Genomic DNA, 25,948 nt, shown 5'->3' with positions numbered 1-25,948 from the left:
ATGATGTTGCTCCTCACTTCAATGAAATGGTTTCTCTTTAGGAGACCAGTGCCAAAGCCACGGCAATAATCTGGCTCCACATGGAGGAGTTCTTCCTTCATTTGGTTTAAAGAGAGAAGGAAATATTAAGACTGGAAAGAAAGATATAGTATTTTCGGTACACACTCTTTTATACTGAATTTAATTTAACGCCTGAACACAGCCGAGCCAACCAATACATATCACAATTATTTAATTTTGTCAATTGAACTTTATTTACATAGCGCCAAATCACAACAAACGTTATCTCGAGGTGCTAAATATACAGAGCATTTGAAGAAACCAAACATTCCCCCATGAGCAAGCAGTTGCAACAGCGGCAAGAAAAAATCTCCCCTTTCACGGACAGAAACCTCAGGCAGAACCAGGCACTAGGTGGGCGGCCATCTGCCTTGAGTGGTTGGGTTTAGAGAGAAAGCGAAAGAGAGATAGTAACAACAACAATACTAATACCATTCTATTATCTTGTGTATGGGCATGGGGTGGAGAGCTTTCTCAGTTTTGATCAACTTTTGCATTTTGATAAGCTTTAAGTTTTATATGTACATACTATTAATGAATTCTGCTGTATTCTTTGTCGTTTTACTTTTCTCTACTACTATAACTTCTAATAATACCAATAGATCATTTCTTTTGCTCTGCTTCTTTGAAATGCCTATTGAGGGTCCTTGAATGGAAATGAGCTTGTGCTGTAAGCTCAACGCACAGCCCACCTCATCATACCGTAACATGGTTTGACTGAGAGACTGACAGACTGACAGACTGACGTTCTTCGACTCGTCACATTGACACCAATCATACACTGTTGCACGCAGAAGGAGTGTGTTCAGTCTGCCAGAAAGATAGCGGGATGTCATTAACGCAGCAAGAGGAGCCTTTAATGTAATTAAATGCGAGGAGACGAAAGAAGAAGGGGGTGGAGCAGGGGGGTGTAAGCACGAGGTCGAGTAAATCATCTCACCCCACCCTCACATCCCTTCAAAACAACAGACAGACATCCAAACATGCACACCCTCCCCACAAGCCCCTGTTGAGAGTGTGCCTTTAATTAAAAAGTCCCCATTTCAACACTACACACACACACAGACACACACATTGCTGTTGGAATACGAACGGAACACACAGGCTTGATAAGCATTAATCCTTATCTTCAGAATGGACAGCTTCTCATTTGTTCTTTTTTTCTCAGCTGGCTAATTTCATGAAGTGCATAATTACAACATTTTCAATTTCAACCCACTGCAGAGTTATGAGGCGACCGTTCTATCTCTGTGCTGCAGCTGACAGGCCTGGGAGTGTGTGTGTGTGTGCGTGTGTGTGTATGTGTGTGTGTGTGTGTGGTTTCATCCATTTTTCTTCGTATTGTTTTAATTTTTTCAACATTAAAATAACACAAGTGCATTTTTTGATTTTCCATCACTCCAAGACAACTGTTTTCTGAACCAAAGTCACTTTAATAGCAGTGTGATATCTGTAATCTCATTCATTGCCGGGTTGCGTTCCAGCAGTAGGAGCATAAAAGCCATGTCAGTTCCAATTACAGTTGTCGAACTGACATCATACAACTGGGGGGGCAATGCCTTGCTTTGGTCAGTTTCCAGTAGAAAGATCAGAGCTGTCCTAAGGCAGAGCCATGTATCCATCCTTCACAACCCCTCCTTTCATCTCCTTTCACTATCTGTCTCTGCCTCTCCTCAACGCTCTCAGCAGCAGGACTGTTTCCTCACTGATATCTACACGTTTACCGCTCACTCCTGTGGCTGCCTTCTGCGTATCTATGCGCTTATGTGTGAAAGTGCTTTTCTGGAAATGCAGCTTGTGTCTATGTTCTAAAGCAGGCAGCTCATCAGCAATGCTCTGTCAGCTTTGATAATGACTTTGGACCCTGCGGCAGTGTGGCCGCAGATATTTTGTCACACACTTTCAGCTTTACAAACACACCACTGCCAGTAAAGCAGTTCTACCTCTGCTGATAACAGGCGCCAAGTCCTCCAAAATATAGTTAAACGTGAACGGGTGTCAGATTCCCTTGAGGCTTCAGGAACGGCACAACTTTTCACACAGACAGGGCAGGAGCGCAGGCCCTGAGCACACATTTTCATTGACTAATAGCCAGTTATATTAATATTAAATGGAACTCTGATGACACCCAAGCGTAGCGTTAGTCATCACATCGCCAGGGAGAGTGGAGGAAATTATTGGTAGCAAAGTGTTTTGTTTTGTTTTTGTGGCAAAACTGAGTTTTAAATCCACCTCACAAATCACATTGGCCTTGAACAGCTTGACCATGGTGTGTGTGTGTGTGTGTGTGTGTCTGTCTGTCTGTCTGTCTGTCTGTCTGTCTGTCTGTCTGTCTGTCTGTCTGTCTGTCTGTTTGTCTGTGTCTGTGTGTGTGTGTGTGTGTGTGTGTGTAAAAAAGAATAAAAACAAAGTGATTCAAAACATTTCAGACATCTCATATCAAACGTTGATGATTGTAAAAATGAGTCATTACGCCAGAAATAAGTGATGATAATACAGCAAATACAATCTACCAGAAGAAACAGCGAGTGTCTGGACTTGCAGTACAACGCAGCATCGCGACCCATCAGCTCACATCAATTTGTTTTGAATGCCAGACACCCCCTTTAAGAAGCGATCATAAATCCATCTCTAAAAAGCCTGACGTGACACAGAGACACGTATTTAGCTAACAGTTTAGCGCAGTAATTAGCGATTGCAAGCTCCAGGCCTCTGCCAAGTGCCAGCCGGCCAACATCTGTTCCTCTGCTGCTGCCGGGGGGCCAGCACTTCGATCCGTACTCCCCATCCCTCCGCCCCACCCCCACCCCCATGAGCTGCACAGGTGGCGGAACACGGATCGGGGCTGCAGTGAAGTGATAGTAGCGTTAAAGCAAAAAGGCGAGAGCTGTCTGAGTGTTTATGTGGTTGTTAAAGGAAGGAGGTCAGCGCGGCTCACCTTGATCCCCTCCCCCCCTATTCTCCCCCCCAGCTACAATTAAATCACCGGGAGCGTGTCGGCCGCCCAGCCAAGCCGACCGGTGCGTGCCATCAGCATATCCATAGCCGATCACCATGTTTGGAAGCACTTTCCATATTAGATTTATTTCTCGCTCCAACATTGATGGATTTTCCCTTTGCCTGTTTTGTGCGGCACTGCACTATTGAGAGTGTCAAATTGTGTGCACACCGTTTGCTCAATGCCATTTTATGATTTTGCTCTCCACGCTGTGCCAGGCTTGCCATGCTTCTCCATATTGCGGGTGGCTCATTTAACTCTGGTAAATCATTGTCGAGGCAATACAAAGGGGGAAGCCTTAATGGCATGCAGACAGTGTGACAGTGAACCTTTTCTCTGCCGTTTTCCCTCCTATCCCCATCTTCTCTTACTTTTATCATTTTGTCTAAAGCTCCTCTATAGGCAAACTGTCATTTCAGTGTCCCTTTTCCAAGGCGGAGGTCTGGTGGGAGCGGAAGAAGGCTGAGGTGGAGAGGGGGATTATGAACGAGCAAGGATGAAAGGGGAGAACAGGAGAAAATAAAGTTGTTCTTATCAGAACTCGCCAGGAGCAACGCACACACAAAGCTCCTTGGAAATCCAATTTAGTCTTTCCTGTTAGTTTAAGTGATATCAGCGCAATTAGCTGACACGGGTCAGAGGTGTCAGACTGCCATGTGAAGTGATTTCCCAAAATCCCGCTAGTGGAAACATTAGTACAGGTAAAAAAAATAAAACCCACTGCTTCTTCAAGCAGCCTGTTAATAAGTCAGCCGCCGCCTCTTTATTTTTGTTTTGGTGCCGTCTACTGCTCACTTTGGATTTAAATGGATTTTCTTCCTCGACGTCTCTCCACAAAGGTGACTTTGACCCGTCATAGTTTTATTTGGGGCTTCACGTAACTTAGTTTGCTGAGCCACAGTGACCGCCTATGTATGTTTGGGGACCTTTGAGGGACAAATTACAGTGGAAAATGTTGGAAATGTCCTTGTTTTTTTTCTCGCAAAAGCAATTAAATCTTGATTACAAGGGTGCATTAGTGCTTGATGTAGTTATGAAACAGCAAAGTGCATCGGTGCTTTTCTCTGTTCCCTCTTCAGTTGGTCTAAAGTGGAGACAGAATTACACAAGGTGACTGAACAGGGGACAATCATGAAACACTTACCAGTCTATATAGAGATCAGATTTTTTCTATTCTAGATTGTATTTGATTTTCCCATTTATGCAACAACATTGGCAATGATAAAAATAATAATAGTTTAACTAGGTTAGAGAACCTTATACAGTAAAGTTTCTGGTTTGTTGCATTTTCCTCCCTTAAAAAACCGAATGAAATTAAAAAACCTTTTCTTAGGTGTCATCTCTCAGTTCCTGTGGTTATTGGAGCATTAATATATGGAAAAATATGTCAGAAATTTCATCATAAATCAAAATGTTTCTTGTTCTGTAAGATTTCAGAATATTGTGCCTCTTCTACTAATGTTCTTTGCATTTTCTTGAAAGAAAGCTTACTATTGTTGTTAAAAGTTAAGTTGAAGATAAGTTGTTAAGAACTGCCTGAACAGGGACTTGAACCCGACACCCTCAGATAGACTCAGAAGACTGAGCGCCACGGTTAGCTCGCAGACTATCTTTGACTGACAGAGAATCACTGCGACTCTCCAGAGACTCCATCCTCCTCCATCCGTGCTAAATGACACCCAGTTCAAATAATGAAATATAATCCCTTAATGATTTAAATCCCTTGTGACATTAAGTCCTTGTCAGTCATATAATTGTGCTTGGGAGTATCACATATTATAAAATAGAAGGGTGCTCTAACTGGTCTTTTCAACAATTTATCCTTGAGCAAGGCAGTTAAGTACACAATATAGTGTGTTGAATGCAACTACAGAGGGTGTAGTGGGGTAAGACTGACTGTGAGAGAGAGGAGTCCATCAAAGATCAAGCTTGCATTCCAAAAAAGATCTTAAAATGCAGCTTTATTATACACACCTATCCTTCTAATACACACACACACACACACACACTGACAAAAGCAATCAAATCTCCACTCGAATCAAACCTCCAGCCAACTGTGATTAACGCCGCCCTCACTGACACTCCCTGTCTTTCTCTCTCTGTCCTCATCATCCAGGGGAGATCTGTGCGTTCAACATCCACGGACTGGAGGCCCCGTTCCAGGCAGTCGTCCTGAATGGGACATCTGGAGAGGGCCAGCTTAGGGCCCGCGGCCTGGTGGACTGTGAGCTGCAGAAGGAATACACATTCATCATTCAGGCCCACGACTGCGGCTCCGGCCCTGGGGGCACCGAGGGCAAGAAATCCCACAAGTGAGTAAGAGGGAAGCCAAGGTTCAACCGAGGATTACAGTGTGCACGTATATTTAGATGGAAATGATTGATTACCCATTTTTTTGACACTACAGTATTCACCACAGTCTTAATTTTAACCATTTTATGCCAATTTGGACCAATATATACAGTACATACGTCCACCAAGTCCAGCATGTTCCAATGTTAAATTCGTCCAAAGAGAAAAAAATGAGAAATTATTAAAGATCAAAACCGCATGCGTGCTTTTGACTCAGCATTGTCTCAGTTCCACATTAGTGGTTGCTGGTTATATCTGCCCTCATTAGTGCTGCCACCAAGTGTTTCACTAATGCTGCTAACAAACGCACAAACAAAACAACACACGGGTGAAATCATAACCGTCTTTGCAGACATACGAATTCATACACACAAGTGGTTGGCAGTGTGGGCTTTTATAAAGCATCCCAACAGTCCTTTCACCATGCTTTTACATAGCAATTGCAAAAGAAAAAGCACCCAAATAAGTGTTTTTGAAATAAATAGCTCATTTGGACTAACACACTGGAGGCGGCAGATATAGCACAGCCACATCATCTGCCTCCCTCATCTTCCCACTCAAAGACTTTTAATAAGCAGATTTTCCTGCCACATTTTAGTCAAATAACTCTAGTTACATCCTGATGATCCCAGATTGCTGTGTGCAAGAAGCATCCGCGTCAGCACAAACACCACACACACACACACACACACACACACACACACACACACACACACACACACACACACACTCTCTCACCACCTCTACAAACAGCAATAGGCTCATTTTTGAAGAGCTTGGCTGATAAAAACAATTTGTCACTCTTGTTGGCTCTCTTGAAAGAAGCTACTCTCTAAATTGCTCTCTCTGCAGCCTTTCAGACAAAACACCTTGCAGGTTCTGCTCAGCGTCTATATGGCACATCTCCCCACGCTGCCTTAATGCTTAACCCCTCACCTCAGCTAACATTGGACACAAGCAGGAAAATCTATCACCCAACTACCAGATGCTCAACACACACAACAAATCCTCAAATTGGTGCAGATCCTGCTTTTATTTTGTTTGCGATGTTTCTGGTGTGAGAGAAAACGTGTTAGTGGTGGATTTGTGCTCTGTCAATCAATGTTTTATATCACTTTTACACTTTCAGGGATTCTGTATCACACAATGCACAGTGACGGAGACACGTTGTGGTTGAATCAGACAGGTGTAGGAGGAGGATTAGGAGGAGGAGGAGTGTGCTTGCGGACACTTTAAATGGTCTGCCCTTTAGCTGGAAACTGTCAGAAGAAGGGGTTGGCCTTCACCTGCTCTGCTCACTTGCTTGCTCCAATTTAAGAAAGAAGTTAACAGGGAGGAAGAATCTCTGCCGCAGGGCTGAGCCCAAACTACACGTGATGCATCAACAGCAGAGGAGGATGGCAGTCAAGTAAATTAGCGGCTAAAGGGTTGGAGCGGTGGAGAGGATCAAGAGTGACACGGGGACACGCTTTAAATCCTCTCCACTGTCCACTCCACCCTGCGCTCCTCACTCCTCTCTGCTGCCCTACATATTCCTTTTTTTCTTTTCTTTCTTGGCCGGCTACAGCTCAGCCAGCGCCTTGCTGCTTCTCTGCCCCTCTTTTTTTTTCAGTCTCTTTGTCTCTGTCACACACTCCAGTGATTTGAATATGTTTCATCATGCCGCTTGTGCACCGGGAAATGGATGCTCCCAGAGCCTCCGCTGTAAAGAAGTGTTGCTGAATGCGACCAAATAGAGGTTTTTGCTCAACAAATGGCATCTTTCCGCTATTCTCTTAAAAATGCCACGTCGATCCTTCAACACAGTCTTCGCATCAGTGTCTGATGTGCCACGCTGTTTGTTGCTATGTCAAAGTGATCACCACAGAAACAGAAGGATGTGCCAACACTTCCTTGTACTGAGTCACGAAGCTGTTCAAATCTAATCATATGTATTTGTATCGTCACATACAAAGTCTCAAAGAGCTTCATAGGCCCACAACAACAGACGGTTCCCAACCCAGACCAGAGCTCTCGAGGAGATAAGGAGAAACTCCAGAAAACCCCCAAAAAAGGAAAGATAAGAAACCATTGAAGAGGCCACTCAAAGAGGGATCCCTCTCCTCAAACAGCCAGGTGTGCAATAGGAACCGCAGGTGGGAAAAATACAATACTACAGCAAAAAATTACAGCAAGAGATGAATAAGAGATGATGGTGGTAGGGGAAGGGGGTGGGGGGGCAGGGTGGCAGGATGGTGCATGGGATTCTGGGAGACCTGCGGGTCGACAAACTTGGCTACCTGCTGGGCTGGGGAGCCTTCTGGCTTCAGCACAGCAGAACTGGACAACAGCCACAGGCCAGAGGGATGATTATTGGAAGCACAGGGGAGCGCATGTACTTCAAGTACATGTAGTTGTGCACACTGTTACGCTGGTCCTTCCCTGTGCAGAGTTTCCATTGTGGTGTATTTCCCCTCGATGTTCAGGTTCCCACCACCATTTAAAAATGTGTGTTCATTTAATGCCCCTGCCGTCGCCCCTTGATCAAGGCTGCGGTACTGCAGCTCATCCCCTGAAACCACACTGTGCTCCAGGTGGTCAGAATGGTTCACATGCAGAGGCTTCATTTCCCCATGCAAGTGTGGGATCGATAGAAAAAGAAAACATCATAACAAGATAAATGTTGTCGAGGCTTGTTTGGGCCAAATGAGATCTGTGCCATCGCTGTGCCTTTTTAGGTTTTTAGGTCACAGGTGTATAAGGACACGGGGGGGAGGGGGACAAGCCTTTGGGATGGCTACACCTGAAAAACAACCATAATATTCCACTAATGAGCATCTGAAGAATGGAAAGTCTCAATGCTGTTTGTGTGTCATGCTTTTGTACCAAGTGAAGCGCCGTTGTTGCTATGGAGTAATTAGGCAAGGGGGACATCTCACTTCCTCATACAAACACATCATGTACGTAATGGTGCCCCGGGCTCTGACCCAAACACCACATGTGTATTCAACACAGGCTCACGGTTAAGTGCCTGGAGGCTGACAGGGTGCAATACCTGCATATCAGTGTGAAAATGTCTCAGCCATAACTGCAGATGAAGTATAGACTCACACAAATTGTGTATTCTCATCCACACACACACACACACACACACACACACACACACACACACACAAACTGCCTGCGTTTGACTGTGCTATAGTTATTAAAGTAATGATTAGTGATTCTTATAGGCCTGTATGTTCTCACCTCGCTGCAGTTTGGAGAAGCTAATTATCTCGTGGGACACCAAACTGAAGGATACACACACACACACAAATCCCAAATATTGTGTCAAATTCACCCTGACGTACCTACATTTACATATAAATAAGACAAATATGGTAGCAGGGGACACATAGGCCAATTTGTGCATCTCATAACCACTCACACACAAATGTGCACAAACACATTCTCATTCACATCCAATGCAGTCTTCTGCAGAGGCAAACATCCCCGCATCAGTAAGCAAAAAAAAGCCACTTATGCGGGAAGAAGTGTGCCAAACGCTGTGATGTGTTAGTATAAGCTGTCATGATGCATTTTGGTACGAAACACCCGGGAAATCCACAGATATGGCAGCCTCGTCGATGTGTCTGGGCTTTATTCTACCAAAAATCTTCACGTCATGGTTGTCATACTTGATGTTAATATGAATGAAGCCTCATTCTGTCAAAACCTGAGTATTTTTCCTTTAAATATATGAATAAACTGTGTATATGAATACATACTGTATATATCTCCAGTGCTGCAATATGTTGTTTATTTTCAGCAAACACAAGATAATGGTAGAGGATAGTCTCCATGTGTCAATTATGAATATGCACTGCCGGGAAGTAAACCATCTGTGCTTGTCTGCTTCGGTTACCAGACAAAAGAAAGTGACACCAATTCCCCTTCCAGATTGAAACCCCATTCAGGCTTTGCCACGTGTCTCTGTGAAGTCTGTAGACACATTCTACGAAGTCCAATAAATAGACATTTAATCATCGATTTGCACACAAACAAATCCTTTCCTCATGCGCACCAGCGACCTCAAATTTGCTTTCTCTTTCTCGGTCGTACTATTGGACTACGGATCAAGCTAAATATTGAACAGGATTACCACACGTTATAATCACCTTGTTTTTTTGAGATTACACAGGCCCCTGTGGAGTTGTGTGGTAGTGCCTCAGGTTGTTAGTCAGTGTGAATGTGGGATTTCCTTGCATATTGATTAGGCTGCCATCCTGTGTTGTGTTGTGCTTTCAGTCCCATTGGTATAGTTATGAGCTGTTTATTTCCATTCTTGTCTTACACTAGGAAATTGATGATTCAACCTCTTGGCTAATTCTTGACAAAGATTAATTGAGTCCTTTGCATTTGTGCTGCAGAGGGTTTGTGTTTGTGTTTGCGTGCGTGGAAGGTTAATAATGGCTGTGTGTAGTTGTGTGTGTAATGCTGATGAATAATGAGTGTAGATGAATATGAAATAAGATGGGAACAATACTAACTTGGCATTAACATGCATCATCTGACTGAGAATGGATCTTGGATCTGCATTGTAGTTGCACATGATGTAGCTGAACTGAAAGCACATCAGGCAGTAAAATAGCTCTCCCAGTGCACACCATTGACTTCTGTTGCTATGCACGTCACTCCCTCATGGAATATTTACACCTTTTTAAACTGATAGTAAACATTTTGTTGCTGCTGTTGAGGATCACAGCAGGTTATGAAAAATTCAATCGATTACATTTCTGCCATATATGGATTGGACACATTTGAACACACGACATTGAGTTTTTGCTGAAATGTTGCATGCAGTATTCAGCCACAAAATTGCTCGTACGAGTTCAATAATTTTGGTAAATTGATATTGGATGGAGGATACAATGCCAGCATTGTAGTAAACTTTAATATGTATGAAATGTTAACTGTGCATATTCAGTTTATCATTTTGATTATGTATATGTAGCACCCCCTTGCTGTATTGGCATTAAATTGAGAGACAATTCATTACCGTCTGCTTAAACAATGTACTACAATTGATGTTTTGAATTCCCATGTGTATGCATTCAACTCATCGTATAATGAAATAAGCACTTATCGCCCTGTGAATAGCTAGGTTAAAATTGTAATGCTTAAATGTGAATGATCATTCAAATCTAATTTAGTGATTTTTAAAGTTTTAATGAACAATTTAATTATTTACACATATAACAATACAAACATTATTTCAATGTTTTACCTCAGAACTTTAAAATAAACAAATATGCTTTGACCAGTTCTTTCTCATTTAAATACCAATAAATTGAATAATGGGCCTGTAAACCCTCTATCAAAAATACAGCAAAATAACAACTCCAGTCACTCGGTTTTCAGGCCTGGTGCGTAGCTTGTGTGCGTTGTAGACACAAACTACAGCAGCTCTCTACCTTGCTCTCTACCTTGCAGAAGAAAACAAACAACTCACTCATTTTCCATGATGCAGCATTGCTTGCAGTTCCTCTCCCCTGAGTCCTTGTGTTGCAGCAAAGATGGAAAGTCTGTAGAATTGTAGGGAAGTCTCTCAACCCTGTCTCCTCCGCGTTGCACTGGCAATTTCGAGTTCACTGTGTCAGCAAACAACCTTTATCTTTGGGTACTAATCACTTTGAATTTAGTATTTGTACTATTTACATGGGGTGAAATATATTTTGGTTCTCAGTCTTTAAACGTATCCTTGAAATTACATCCACTCTACACACAACACACAATACACACAAACTCAAAGATATCATCACGCTGAATGTGTTTAACCCTGTAATTAGATTTTTACTATTTATGAACTTTATTCATGAATGCATCAACTTCAATTATGTCCTTATTTCCCATAGGGCTACATACATAATGTATGTAATGCTGATAATGCCTACATGCAGGTAAAATGGCTGCCATATGTTTCCTGACTTTGTTGGAAGCTTTGGCTGTGCTCATCTCAAATTGCTAAACATTCACACATGCACTAGTTTGAAAAATCAAATCATGCCAACTTTTGCAACATCAGCAATCTATGAGAACAATTGCATTTGGTGGAATGGGTGATGGTAAATCAGCTCCAATGTGTGGATTTCTTTAATTGAGGCATTTATTTATGAAAGTCAGTTAGCTTATAAGTGAGTATGCATCATTAATAAGACTAAACAAGACTGGCTGAGGGATTTACTGCACATATTGCTGCTGCCACCGTCTGCCAGTGCTTCTCCTCACTGTCCTCTTCTCCCATTACCATCTCTAACATCCTTACCAGTCTAAAAAGACAGGGGATAATTAGTAGACAGCTGAACAACTGAATGATCTTGTGTTTTTCTTTGTGTGTACACGTGTCAGTGGCTTTGTCTCTCTCTGTCTGTGTGTCTGCACTGTTCCAATAAATTAAATTGTGCTCGGGCTTGCCAAAGGATATGTATATGTATTATTGTACACACAGTGAGTTTGAGTTCAGAGCCCAAAGCTTATGTTTGTGTACTTGACACAAATTATTCAGAATGGAATTACACTTATGTCTCATCAGTGACTTTATTGTCCATCTCCAGCTGTTCACATTAGATTAATTACGCCATGTGATTTTCATTGGATCATTTTATGTAATTGCTAAACCCACAATATAATCCTATAAATTATGCATTTCTCCACCCCTTTTTTTCTTTTAGGAAGGTTTATTAAGGATTTGCCATTCTCAAGCTCAAAAATGCATTATTCTGGTTCCTTCATCCATCACTGGCTGCCAGTCAATGAATTGAAGGATTGATGATGCAATATGTTGCCTAGTGGTTGCTGGACAATATTGATGGAGATGTTTTAAAGTGATGAATGGTGGGTGGGTTTTTTTTTCGATATGTGTGTGTTTCAATGTGTGTGAATGTTTATTGATCACGCTTGGGATGATTAATTAGGGCTGTTCACCAGTTGTGCATAACTGTATAAAACATGAATTGTTATGGTAAAATGATATAGAGCTAAGGGAGTGTATTGTTAGAGCTACACAATAAGGCAATTCATTGGGTCAGGTCAGGCAGTGTATCGCACAAAGCACAACACATGGTCACAGTACTGTACAACCTCATTCATCACTAGTAGTGAATTGTGCTCACATCTTACTCTCATTTTTGAGAGAAAGTCTACCTACTGTAGTCTCTGAAGTTTTGTTTTTGATTAGTCATTAACTTGTGTTTCATGTTTACATCAACGTGGAACACATTTGAATTGGCTGCCAGCTCACACACTATTGAAGTACGAGCGTAGCAAATGAGCAACTGCCATGTTGCCGCTGGACCGAAACGGACTGTTTTCACTCAGTGTTCATATTTTCATATTTTTGCTGTGAATGATGTGAACCAATCCTTCATTTTGACCGCGAAATGAAAAGAGTAAACTATTGATGGTGATCTCACACTCAGATGCAGATGACGGCCTGTTTTAAACTGTCTGTCCTTCTCTCTTACCTCCTGCTGTCTATAGGGCAGTGGTGCACATCCAGGTCAACGATGTCAATGAATTTGCCCCAGTGTTTCGAGAGCCGCAGTACCATGCTGCAGTGACAGAGGGAAAGATTTATGACAGCATCCTGCAAGTGGAGGCCACAGACCAGGACTGCTCCCCACAGTACAGCCAGATCTGCAACTATCAGATCACCACCACCAACACTCCTTTCGCCATAGATCGCAACGGTGAGTAGCAAAGATCAAACATTAGTGCATGCTAAAAAAACAGTTGTAGATCAAATTCCTTAAAGCCATACTTGAGTAAAAGTACAGATATGTCATTCAAAAACGACTTTTTTCTAAGTATGGGTTGCCCATTAGAAAATAAATTATTCATACTGAATTACAAATTCTCCCTCAAACCTTGTGCTATAATGAAATATTTTTACGCTAAAACTGGCTAAAAGCAAACACATTTGGAAGAGATGCTTTGCTCTCTGGTCCTCAACTATTTTTTTTAACAGTTCTTCAAATTCACTTACTTGTGATTTCCCATATGTCACAGACTGCCTTTCCGAATACATTTCTGGCCATTTTTCCTTGATATTCGCTCCCTCTGACAGACATTGAATTTGTACAATTTCACCCGTCTATATAAAAATACAGCTATTGCCATGCCTCTGCCACAGCAATGATGCTGATGCTTCTGCCGAACAATGATGCTGATGATGTAGAGCTTTCACCTATCCATTCTAAAGCATTTCACAGCCACAGGAGACTGTACACACACCACACACACATTCAACAGTGGGTAAAATGACTTCTTTGCTATCCAAGGTCAGAGTCAAGCTTTGCCTAGAGAACCATCAGTCTCCACAAATCAGATCACAGATGACTGTGAACACACATGCACAAAACTGAACACTCTCACTGAAAAGTATTCAGTATACAGTACGCCATAGATCTGATCAGAATTTTTCAGACAGGTTTTTTATTCAACATCTGTACCCTCTGCTGACTCTCTGTCCTTCCACGTCCGACCCATCACAGCAGACAGACTGGGCTATGCTTTCTTATCAGAAGGGTTGTATATTTTTGGCTACATTCATAACTCTGACTATTTCCAGGCTTCACGTTTTCTTTTGTTTAAATTTTAAAATATTGGTACCTCATACAAAGTCAAGTTGGATAAATAATGAATGTATTTTGTGCACACACTTGCACTCTGTTAAAATGTGATAAGCTGAATCTGCCACTCCAACACAACTAGTTAATGAGTGAATGTTCTGCTTAGTAGAATCATTTGAATTGTTTGGTAAACATAACACAAGGACATTACTGTTTAGGAGTGTCTTGCTGCTGACTGCTGAGCTGTGGTATTGCAATAAAAGAGCTGAGTGGATGAGGTTAGGTCCAAACTGCAGTGAACAGGGGGTACACCATAGCCAGAGGTCCTATCTCTCTCTCTCTTTCCAATTGAAGGGGTCTTGCCCAGCATTAACACCTGAGAGAGCACTTGGAGAGCACTTAAGATCAAGATCACCTTAGTGAGAGATGGAGACCATGGATGGGAGGAACGAAAGGAGGACGAGTTGTAGAGAGGAGACGATCAGGAAAAGAAGTAGACGGGAGCAGGTGTGGTGAAGATAACTTTCAGAGCAGTGTTACATGAGAAATGCTGTGGTGGTAATAAAGGGTAGTAGTTAATGGGAATGCGAGAGAGAGAGAGAGAGACGGAGAGAGAGAGGGAGACAGAGAGGCAAAAAGAGAGACAGAGATGGAGGACAATGTAGTTGTTTACTAGCTGGACACCCCTGTCAGTAGTAACAGCATGCACAGGCTGCAGACGTGGATAAGTTAGTGTAGTAATTGAAGGAAGGAGAATAGGAGCCTCCGTCATGCTGAAAGGTGTGTATGTGTGTGTTTTTGTGTGTGCACGTATTGGGTGCAGAGAGAGAGAATTCCAAAACAGATGAGCCAGCAAGCGGTGAAACGGGTTGAGGCTGCAAAATAGTGAGACAGTGATGTGCATTGAGCAAGAAAGGGGGGAAGCTTGGAGATGAGGGGAGTGAGACAGCAAAGAGTTTTAAACAAGCAAAGTGGGAGACAGAGAATAGGTGATGAGAAGGACGGGGAGATTAACAATGTTCCTCTCACATGAATTACATTTAATCCTCCCACGCAAGATTCTTATCCAAATATACCACATGATCAACATTGAGCTCCCTCTGCACCTCCGCACAATACAACAACCTCAAGACGCATCTAATCTGTACGACAAGCTGCAATGACTCAGCCAATGAGAGCCAATAGAGTGAATGCTCCCTAGACATCCCAATGTTTCAGTCGGCGTGCACAGCAGCGTCTACGTGTGCAGCATTGTCATCTGTCTGTAGTCAAAGGCTCATCAAATATTAACAGCACATTAGGGCTACACAAGCTCCCTTCATGCAATCTGCCCAGCAAGAGGAAAGACGTCAGTTTGGTAAATGGGTTGTGGTTAGCGACCGAGTGAGAGAATCTGAGCCATTGGATGTGGTGAAGATGTTTCTTGTAATGTGCTTCTGTTGGTGCAGCCTTTTTATCTTCATTAAACCACTCCTGCATTTGTTTCTAGACATTAGAGCATATGCAAATGTGGCCTGTAACCAAATGAAGGCAAGGCAGGTACATTTTTGTTGTCCAGCCATCCATGTAAGCGTAGAGCGTGAGATGAAACATTGTTTTCGAAGGAGCATAGTGCAATGAAAACCCAACAACTGAAATATAGCATAGAGGATTACATAATCTGTAAATAGTACAGCAGTGTGAAACAAGTACAAAAATAATCTAGCTCTGTACTACACAGGCCAGGGTCTACTGAAATAGGTAGTCTTTAGAGGAATATGTGGATTATGAGACAATAGGCACCTGGGCAAAGGCACTTCTACCACTCTCCCTTCTGTTCAAATGTTTTCAAAAGATGTTACGTTTAATTGTCCACCATGCATCAGGCCCTGCAATAAGGTCCCCCCCGCCCCCCTGGGCCCCTGGGCTGGTGTCTGGGTGTTCTGTGAGGTAATCCATCCATGCTCCAAGGTCTACATACCAAATGTCAATTGTGTTACGCGTTCAAGAAAGGTGGATTAATTGGGCAATATTTAAGTCCCCCGAACCCCAGAACGACTGTGGACAAAAATAATTTCTGTATTAACGATAGAAGTTATGGAATCAGTGCCTTGAACTTGGGCACAATAGTTGATCTCCAGACAGGGATACTAACCTACTATTTCTCGCTCTGAAAAACACATACTGTCAACCTGTCTTTACTTTGTATCATATGACAAGTGACAGCTTAAGTGACGTGATAGCCATTTGTCAATCTCAAGTTGTCTGGACAGGTTGTGGTGATATTTTTGTTCCTTGTCCAGATTCAATTTTATTTCAGCCCTGTATGACCCTGTTGATTTAGCTGGACAAAAGAGTGCAGCACTATAAATCCACTGAAATTACAGAAATATCTCTCGGATTCAACATAATAAATATACAGGATGAATGAAGATCAGATTATGGTAAAATGTGAAACGTGTGCAGGTTTGTCTGTCTTCTAGTGTTGGAGTGGCTGGCAGAGAGCAGTGTTGAGAAGTCTAACTGCCTGCGGGGAAGAAGCTGTTGCAAAGTCTGGCAGTAGTGGTTCAGCTTCTCCTGTTCCTGTTGCCAAACAGCAGGAGGGTGAGCAGGAGGGGTCCTTTACACTGCTGCCGGTGTTCTGTATATAATGTTTATGCTAAGAGTCTGTTACACAGGGAGACAGACCCTGGTTATGCTGTCTGCTGCCTTCACAATAGACAATGCAGTGACAACACATTCCACCCATTTCTATAGGACAATGAGCATGCAGTTATGTGACATAATACATTGCATTACCTGAGTTCCTATTACCTGAGTTTCTATTATTGAATTCCCGATGGAACTTTTTTTTCTTTCGTTTTAAACAGCTGAGTTTTGCTTTTCAGACTCTTGCCCATAAAGTTGGAATCAAAAAATATTTGTCCATCAACAACTTGACAACTTAATGGGCAACAGAGTATAATAAAGTAAGATAATGAATAATACTTTGGTCATTTCTATTTTTTAATGATTTTGATAGAATGCTCATGCTATTATTATATATGCACCAAGTTTGTAAAGAATCATTTCTTGCTCATAAAGCTGAAGTCTTATCGCATCGAGCCAAACACATGAACATCAAGCTGTGATTTTGTTTGTAATAGCCGTTAGTTCATTACTGCAGCTGGTAGCACTCGACAGCAAAACTGCAGCCTTGGCTTGTTGCGGTGTAAAGTGTAACTCAGAGGGAAGTGGGTAATCGGTTCAGCATGACTTGGCACCATTTGGCATTGTAGAGTCCACTTTCACAATCAAAGGGCTGATGGAAGAAAATAAATAAAATAATAATCACTTCTAACACATAGCTATTACCTTTTGAAATGCAACAGTCAGGCGAAGAGGCAGTGGCACCATTACCTTTGGAACTGGAAATAACAGGGCTTTTAAAATCAATGTGGTCTTTAATGGTAATGATGCAACAACTTTTGCGAGACAGAGTTGTTCACTTTTCAAACAGAATCCGATCTGTTGATGTTCAATAAAGGCATCCAAGTTAACGCACTAGTGGTTTGAATGATGTAATTAAAAACTACAGACACTTTCCCAGGAGTTTTACATACTTTATAGTAGGATAAATCAGAGAGAGCTGAGAAAGGAAATCTGTCACGCCTCCAAGTCTGTCATCACAAACGTACAGCTCCATTAATAATGAATTTGGAAGTAACTGTCAGGGTAAGAGCCAGAGTAATAAGGAATATGGAAACATATCTGTTGCACTTTGGTTATAACGACAATAAAATAAATCTCATTTAGGTATAAATGCGAACACAGCCTCTTTATGACTACATAAAGTCTGCCTCCTAATCAGTGACAAATGAACGGCTGCAGACTGTTATTCTTGCTTCTTGTTTCACTAATACTTAATGAACTCTTCAGAGAATTAGCATACATTGCACAAACTCAAGTAGAGATTCTTAAACAAAAGCTCATTTGTTTGTGCAGACGTATAGCATCAGTGTATAATGTGGAGCCGCGCATTATTTCGATTGCACATAAAAATGCAGAATTACCAGCAAAGTGAAGCACTTAACTCTTTCTTATTTCAAAGTCAAATTATCAGTTCACAAGGGCAATGTCTTTACTTTAGTGAACATATTTTGGTCCCAATTTAATTCAGAACATTAAGCATTAAAGCATTGTTCAACCCTTGAATACTCTAGATCACAGGATTAGATTACAGGATCCATTCTTCATTAACTGAGAGACCTTCAGCATATTTAATAAAACCTATTCCAGAAGTTGTAGGTGAGGCTTTTTGTACAGGAAAACAGCAGACAAAACTCTCCAAAGCAACAGACCTGTCTGCTGGTGACATCCGTGTTCATTGACGACGGCTCGGCCTCTAAATCAGTGCCATGGCAACCGCATACGAGGAAGTGTTCCTTCATAACATCAGAATATAGTTTTCTGATTTTCTCTCACAGTGTAATTTGGAGCAATATTGTCCTATGCAGTATCCATGCAGTACAAGAGCCACACACACTTTGATCTTGGCATAACTCTTTTTTCCCCCACACTAGGTAACATCAGGAACACAGAGAAGCTGATTTACGACCGACAGCAGCAGTACGAGATCCAGGTGACAGCCTGGGACTGCGGCCAGAAGAGAGCCTTACACAGTGTTCGTGTCAGCATCGATGTCAAGCCTGTTTGCAAGCCTGGCTGGCAAGGTGAGTGTGAGCGTGTGTTTTGTTTGTGTGTGTGTGTGTGTGTGTGTGTGTAAAGATCCAAGGAAGGCATATGTTGCATATTGTTCATCCATCCAGAAACACAGATGTCTTTTTTTTGTGTGTTAAAATTTAGAGTTTGTATGCACGTCAGTGTAAATGAATGGGAACGTGTATGTGTAATCGTGTATATGTGTGACAAGTGTGCAGTGACTAAAGGATAGATGTGTTGTGTTTGTCACTCAAAAAATGGCTCCTATGGGTTTTAATTAAATTTTTTACCCCCTACCTGCACACACACACACACAGTAGTCGAGTATGCAAGGTTTGACTGAGTGAAGGTCAATACTGTGTGTACGTGTGTGTTTACGTGTGGGTCTGTAAGTGTGTGCTGTCCCTCTGAATGTGTGGTTTACCTCTAAATGCTGTGGTGAGCATCCCTTATTTTACTCTATTTGTCCTTATCATGCTGTCTGGGTCTCTCTCTCTCTCTCTCTCTCTCTCTCTCTCTCTCTCTCTCTTTCCATTCCTTCCCTTTCTTTCACCATCTCCCTCTCTATCCCCCCTGAGGAATTGGCCTGTCAGGTTGAGCCAGTGCGATCAACAGTACTTTATAAAGAGCGTCGTGACATAGCCAGCCCGCCTCTTAGCACATCAGAGAGCCGTCATGGCAGCCTTTCCAAAGCCCCAGAATAATGCAAAAACAAGTGTCTGCAGCGAGTGCTACAACAGCACTAAAGATAACCGCAGATGCAATTCACACATGTCAGATGAGACGGGGGCGCGCACGTCGAAGAGACATGCGGCATTTGGTTTCACGTGCGAGCCATGTGACCTCGGTGTTGTTTTGTCATGACCGAGGTGATTTATGTCCTAGATTTCTCTGGCATTCAGCCATTTATTACCCTGTTGGACGCGATGTTATTGGGCCTGTGATAAACAGCAGTGAATGAGGTGACAGCCCACTAAACCTTGCAGGATCCTCACCGAGAAAGTGTTGTTGTTCACCTCGTAAAAAATTTGATTTTGTGAACATCTGAGATGTAATGTGCCCTTGGTTTCAAATGTTTTGAAATGTCAGAATTTCATATAACCACAGCAACGTCTGGTAACCAGGCAGAAAAATGGCAACTAAAGAAAGAAATATTGAGAATAATACTATTTTATTGATTCCTATTTTCAAAATGTAAATACATGCAGGTAATATACACACACATAAACACACACCGCAATATTGAATTTAATCTGACATCTCAAATCCAAAAGTTCAATGTTTCATGTACATTGGCAAGAACACACACGCACACTGCAGCGGGGTTGTCGTGGGTGTACACACTGACATTAAGACTCTCCCCGGGCTCTCACATAATTCCATCTTTGAAGTCTGTATGCAGTTTTTTGTGTCTGCATTTTCCAAATTAGGGTTTTCAACACGTGATTATGGCAAAAAAAAACATGGCCCCCCACACACACTTTCACGCACACACACCCTGATATCCTCTGCCTTGATGAAAGGGCCTATGAGCTTTGTTTGGCAGCAGGGATGAAAGGGATGGAGAGAGAGGAATAAATGCCATGGCCTCGGGCTGGCAGTGTTATATTGAAGACGAGCTACTGTCGGAATGTGAGAGCGTCAGTATAAGCAAACATACACAAATGATGTGTTTTCTGCTAGTAAAAAATATTGAACATTGTGTTTGAGTTGATCTATGGCTGGATGGCACGTTTTTTTTTCAACCAAAACGAAAGTAAAATACAAAACACACCAAAAAAGTGCAGCGGGAAAAAGATCCATCTGGTCTCAGCGCCACTTTAGCCGACATCAGTTTGGGTGGGGTTGATCTGATAGATGTTAAATCAGAATCAGCGTTTCAGACGTGTGTGGCGCTGAATGTCCGTGTATGGAGTTGCAGTTTTGATGGTGAATATGACACTACATCACTTGTCACTTGTAAAAACTATCAATTTAAGGTTAGGCTAATCTAAGCTCTAAGCTCTCTGGAAGCTGCGGCGGAGCAGAGAACGACTCGTATCTTTTAATGCCCCTTAATGTTTGTCTTAGTGATTCAATTAGATCACGAAAAACATTTGTCTCATGTTGAAGAGTAAATACTTTTCAGAACCAATGGCACTGGACTAGAAACAGCCTTGATTCCGTGGCGGTTCTCCTTCTTCTATTAATATTGCGGTGATTGGCATACATATTGTTGTACACCAGCTGAGCCGCTCTTTCAATTTTTGTCATTGTCTTGTCATTTTTTATGTTTCTAATGCACCGGAGAAAAAACAGCTCCTCTGCCGGTGGTTGGCATTCATACCACCATGGCATTACCACCATCTGCTGGACCGTTCCTTGTCCTGTCTGACACAGATCGCCCGTCGCACGTTGCGATTCAACACAGGTCGTTTTTGCATGTCTGAATACTGATAATCGCCAGCCGCGCCTGAAAGATTAACTCAGCTTTAAGCCATGTCCTATGTGTGAAAGGGGGCTTTATTCAAGACAATTCAATCACCACCGGGAGAAGACAGTCCTGGTTTCTGGCAGAGAACCATGACCTCAGATTTGGAGGTGCTGATTCACATTCCAGACGCTTTCACTCTCAGCTGCAAACCGATCCAGTACATGCTGGAGGACAGCTACAAAAAAACAGAGATTCAATCTTAAACTTGACACTCTTCAATCCTTGACTCTGCCTTCGGATACAAACAGAATCAATGACCGCAGTGGCAGCGCACAGGGAAACATGCTCATCATATAAGGTCATCCTATAAGGAGCGGTTGGCTCGTAATAACAGTCCCGTGTTTCCACAGCAACCCACACACTATACTGCGAGTGACAAAATCATAATCAATCTCTCAAGCCTTGCGAAGTACATGTAAACTGAATGGGCGAACTCCCATGACCCCCCCGAGCACAAGGAGTTGATGTAGTTACATGCATGGACATTCTTCAAACACACACACATACACTCCACTGACTCACTGTTCACATAAGCCTTAACTGACAGTCTCCATGTTTATTCGTTCATCAACTAAAAGAGTAGCAACCAATTGAGGTGAAGTATGGACAACACACACTAAATGACGACATCATCTAAAGTAAACTATTATTAAAAAATGAAAACAATGACATCGATTGTAACGTCATAAAAAAATATTTTTCTGGGGTTGTATAAAGAACTCCATACCATATTGGGTTTGCCTACTCCGAAAATTATGCTAAATTTGATTTGATGTGCACATTAATGTTGGTAGGGGTACATTTGTAGCGCAAGTAAAGCTGTATGAAAATATAATGTCTCTGGGCACTTGGAGTGTAAAGGATCTGACAAGCTATTAAAGATTCATGTGTTGCATGCGAATGCTATTGAGCTTGGAGAGCGCTGGAGGTTCTTGTGACAAGGTCTTGTCCATTACATTGCATTATGGTTCACAGAAAATGTTATCCTTTATATCATTCAGTCAGGATGATGCAACTAAGAATCAGAATCAGAATCAGAATCACTTTATTTGCCAATTAAGTTTGCACTTAAGAGGAATTTGCTGTGGTTCTGGATGCAACGTGTAACATATAGAAAAAGACAACAGAAGACAACATATAAAACAACATAAAACAACATGTGCAAACAGCAGCTTGGTGAATACTTAAATTAAAAACACACTAAATTAAACTAAATAAAATAAGTTAACTAAATGAGTGCTGATGAATAAGGTGTTAAAAAATGAGCAGGGGATTATTGAATAAATTAATTTATTCAATGTGCAGGGGTTTTTGTGAGGTCAGTGGAGGACCCGGGCCTTGTTGATGAGGCCCACTGCCGAGGGGAAGAAGCTGGATTTGTGGCGTGAGGTTTTGGTCCTGATGGACCTCAGCCTTCTGCCAGAGGGGAGGGTTAAAAACAGTTTGTGTCCAGGGTGGGAGGGGTCGGCCGCTTCAGGGTCCGGGAGGCGTACAGGTCCTGGAGGGACGGCACGTTGCAGCCGATCACCTTCACGGCACAGCGGACGATAAGCGTACCAGACGGTGATGGAGAAGGTGAGGATGGACTCAATGATGGCAGAGTAGAAGCGTACCATCAACGTCTTTGGCAGGCTGAACTTCTTCAGCTGCCGCAGGAAGAACATCCTTTGCTGGGCTTTTTTGGTGAGGGAGCTGATGTTGAGCTCCCACTTGAGATCCGGAGAGATGATGGCTCCCAGGAAACGAAAGGACTCCACAGTGTCAGCTGGGGAGTCACACAGAGTGATGGGGGCAGGTGGGGCTGCGTTCAGTCGGAAAACCACGACCATCTCCTTTGTTTTCAGAGCATTAAGCTCCAGATTGTTACGCCTGCACCGATTCACCAGACGGTCAGTCTCCTGCCTGTAGGCAGACTCGTCCCCATCAGAGATGAGTCCAATGAGGGTGGTGTCGTCCGCAAACTTCAGGAGTTGGGCTGACTGATGACTGGAGGTGCAGTCGTTTGTGTATAAGGAGAAGAGCAGAGGGGAAAGAACACAGCCTTGAGGGGAACCGGTGCTGATGGAGCGTGAGGCAGAGATGTGTTTCCCCAGCTTCACGTGCTGCTTCCTGTCAGTCAGGAAGTCTGTGATCCACCTGCAGGTGGAGTCGGGCACATGGAGCTGGGAGAGCTTGTCCTGCAGCAGTGAGGGGGTGATGGTGTTGAAAACAGAGCTGAAGTCAACAAACAGGATCCTGGCGTAGGATCCTGCGGAGTCCAGGTGCTGGAGGGTGAAGTGGAGGGCCATGTTGACAGCGTTGTCTACAGACCTGTTGGCTCTGTAGGCGAACTGCAGGGGTCCAGGAGGGGGTCGGTGAGGGATTTCAGATGGGGGAAAACCACAGAGGTAAGAGCAACGGGTCTGTAGTCATTAAGTCCTGTGGTCTTTGGCTTCTTGGGGATGGGGATGATGGTAGATGTTTTGAAGCAGGCTGGTACGTGGCATGTCTCCAATGAGGTGTTGAAGATGTCGGTGAACACCGGAGACAGCTGATCGGCACAGTGCTTCAACGTGGAGGGTGAGACAGAGTCCGGACCGGCAGCTTTGCGGGGGTTCTGTCTCTTAAATAGCCTGTTAACGTCCCTCTCTAGAAGTGAGAGGGTCGTTGATGAGGTTGGGGAGGAGGGGGCCACTGTGAGGGCCATATGAGAGGAGGGTGGAGGGGGAGGTGGGAGGGGGGGGGCTGGTGATGGCTGTAGGTGTCGAGGGGGACGGTGTCAGAACTGGCAGCTTGACCATCAAAGCGACAGTAAAACTCATTCAGCCTGTTGGCAAGGCACAGATCATTTAGGGACTGAGCAGGTTTAGGCTGGTAGTTTATGATTTTTATGAGACCCTTCCACACAGATGCAGTGTCATTTGCTGCAAACTGCTGCTTCAGTTTCTCAGAGTACAGATTTTTAGCATCTCTCACTGCCTTGCTGAATCTGTACTTAGCCTCTTTAAACCCGATTCTGTACCCATTCCTAAATGCCTGCTCCTTCTGCCGGCGGAGCCGCGGTAGTCTAACTGTGAACCAGGGTTTGTCGTTGTTGAAGCTCACCCTGGTGCGTGTCGGTACACAGCTGTCCTCACAGAAGCTGATATATGACGTCACAGCCTCTGTGTACTCGTCCAGGCTGACGGTGCCAGACCTGAAAACGTCCCAGTCAGTACAGTCAAAGCACGCCTGAAGGTTCTCCAGAGCCTCACTGGTCCACATCTTAGATGTCCTCACAACAGGTTTACACAGTTTGAGTTTCTGCCTGTATGCAGAAATCAGATGGACCACGGCGTGGTCCGAGTGACCAAGTGGTGCACGGGGGACGGCGTGATAAGCCCCACTGACTGTGGTGTAACAGTGATCCAAGGTGTTCTCCTCTCTGGTCGATTGTCTGTATTTGGGGAGTTCATGGGTGAGATTTCCTTTGTTAAAGTCGCCGAGGACAATTACTAAGGAGTCCGGATTGGTTCGTTCCACACACAGAATCTGGTCGGAAAGTGCGTGTTGAGCCTCTTGCGCATTGGCACTCAGTGGAATGTAAACACCGACCAGGATGAATGAAGCGAACTCACGGGGGGAATAGAAGGGTTTGCATTGATAATAAATATTTCCAGAGTAGGAGAGCAGTGCTGCAGGATCACTGTCACATCGTTGCACCAGCCACTGTTGGTGTAAAAACAGATACCTCCACCTTTCGTTTTGCCGGAAAGTTCGGTTACACGGTCCGCTCTGAGCAGCTCAAAGCCCGTCAGCTGCAGCGGCGTTAAACCGCTGAGCCAGGTCTACAGCACAGAACTGACGCTGTAGAGAAGTCTCTGTTTCTCCCCACCAGTGACTGGAGTTCATCCAGTTTATTGCACAGTGAGCGCACATTGGAGAGAAATATCCCCGGAAGTGGAGTTTGTAATCCACGCCTGTGTAGACGCACAAGCGCGCCGGCTTGCTTTCCTCTCCTGCGGCGTTTCGCTGCGTGAACAAGGGCTAGCGAGCCCTTGACTAGAATGTCCAGTATTTCTACGGATGAAATTAGAAAAGTAGGAAGAAGATCCACTGGAGTAGATCCCCTGATGTTAAGGAGCTCCTCTCTGCTGAGAGAGGCCCCAAGAGCGGAGTTTGACAAACAATCAAACAAACAAATAACAAAAAACAAGTCGCAACGAGACACCGAGGCTGCCATTCGCGGCGCCATCTTGAATCGAGGTTTTCTATTTGTTTTTTGCTTTGCTCAGTCTTTCACTCCCTGCCATCATGTTAGGTCACAAATAGGTGAAAGACTACTGCATCATCTCTGATTTCACCTAAACTCAACTCCAGCGTCTAACACTGCGGTACAAGGAATAAATTAGTCAACCAATACAACATCTGTGTGAGGACCAGGCTGTACTAATGAGCAGGCAGCTGGATGATGCATGTTGTCTTTCTAGCAGGAAAATATTAAAGTAATCCAGCACTGAAGAAAACAAATTAATTACTACTGCAATGGTTAATCCTCTGCAGCATTAGCAGAAAGGAACAAAGAAGCACAAACATTGAGAAACTGAACAAACGTGGCGTTTCAACACAAGGAAAGACGCAACAAAATGAAATGGATTTTAACTTCACTCAAATATAAACACTGCCCAAAGCTCTCAACCTGTAACATTATGTTCACACAAAGTTCACTCAGTGTTGGTGGAAAGTTTCAAGCAAGTTCAAGGCAAAGTTCAAACAAAGGCATTTTCTCTCTTTGAGTAAAACACTCTTGGTGTTTTGTTTGTTTGCCTGGCAGCC

The 25,948-nt window shown here is 43.2% G+C and overlaps 1 protein-coding gene across 1 annotated transcript in view; it reads left to right on the top strand.

Annotated features, from left to right (window-relative positions):
- The window catches only part of LOC142992657 (calsyntenin-2-like), a 126,056-nt gene that overhangs the window by 40,567 nt on the left and 59,541 nt on the right, over nt 1-25,948 (top strand). Inside the window, 3 exon segments of the mRNA XM_076143163.1 lie at nt 5,175-5,370; nt 12,911-13,119; nt 18,543-18,692. Coding sequence (XP_075999278.1) covers nt 5,175-5,370; nt 12,911-13,119; nt 18,543-18,692 — 555 coding nt within the window.

The sequence above is a fragment of the Genypterus blacodes genome, unplaced genomic scaffold (genome assembly GCF_046128005.1).
Source record: "Genypterus blacodes isolate CSIRO-AG114 ecotype Tasmania unplaced genomic scaffold, CSIRO-AGI_Gbla_v1 ptg000003l_1, whole genome shotgun sequence".
Classification (NCBI taxonomy): Eukaryota; Metazoa; Chordata; class Actinopteri; order Ophidiiformes; family Ophidiidae; genus Genypterus; species Genypterus blacodes.
Note: the sequence above shows the minus strand (reverse complement) of the source record. Positions and strands in the feature narration are given on the sequence as shown.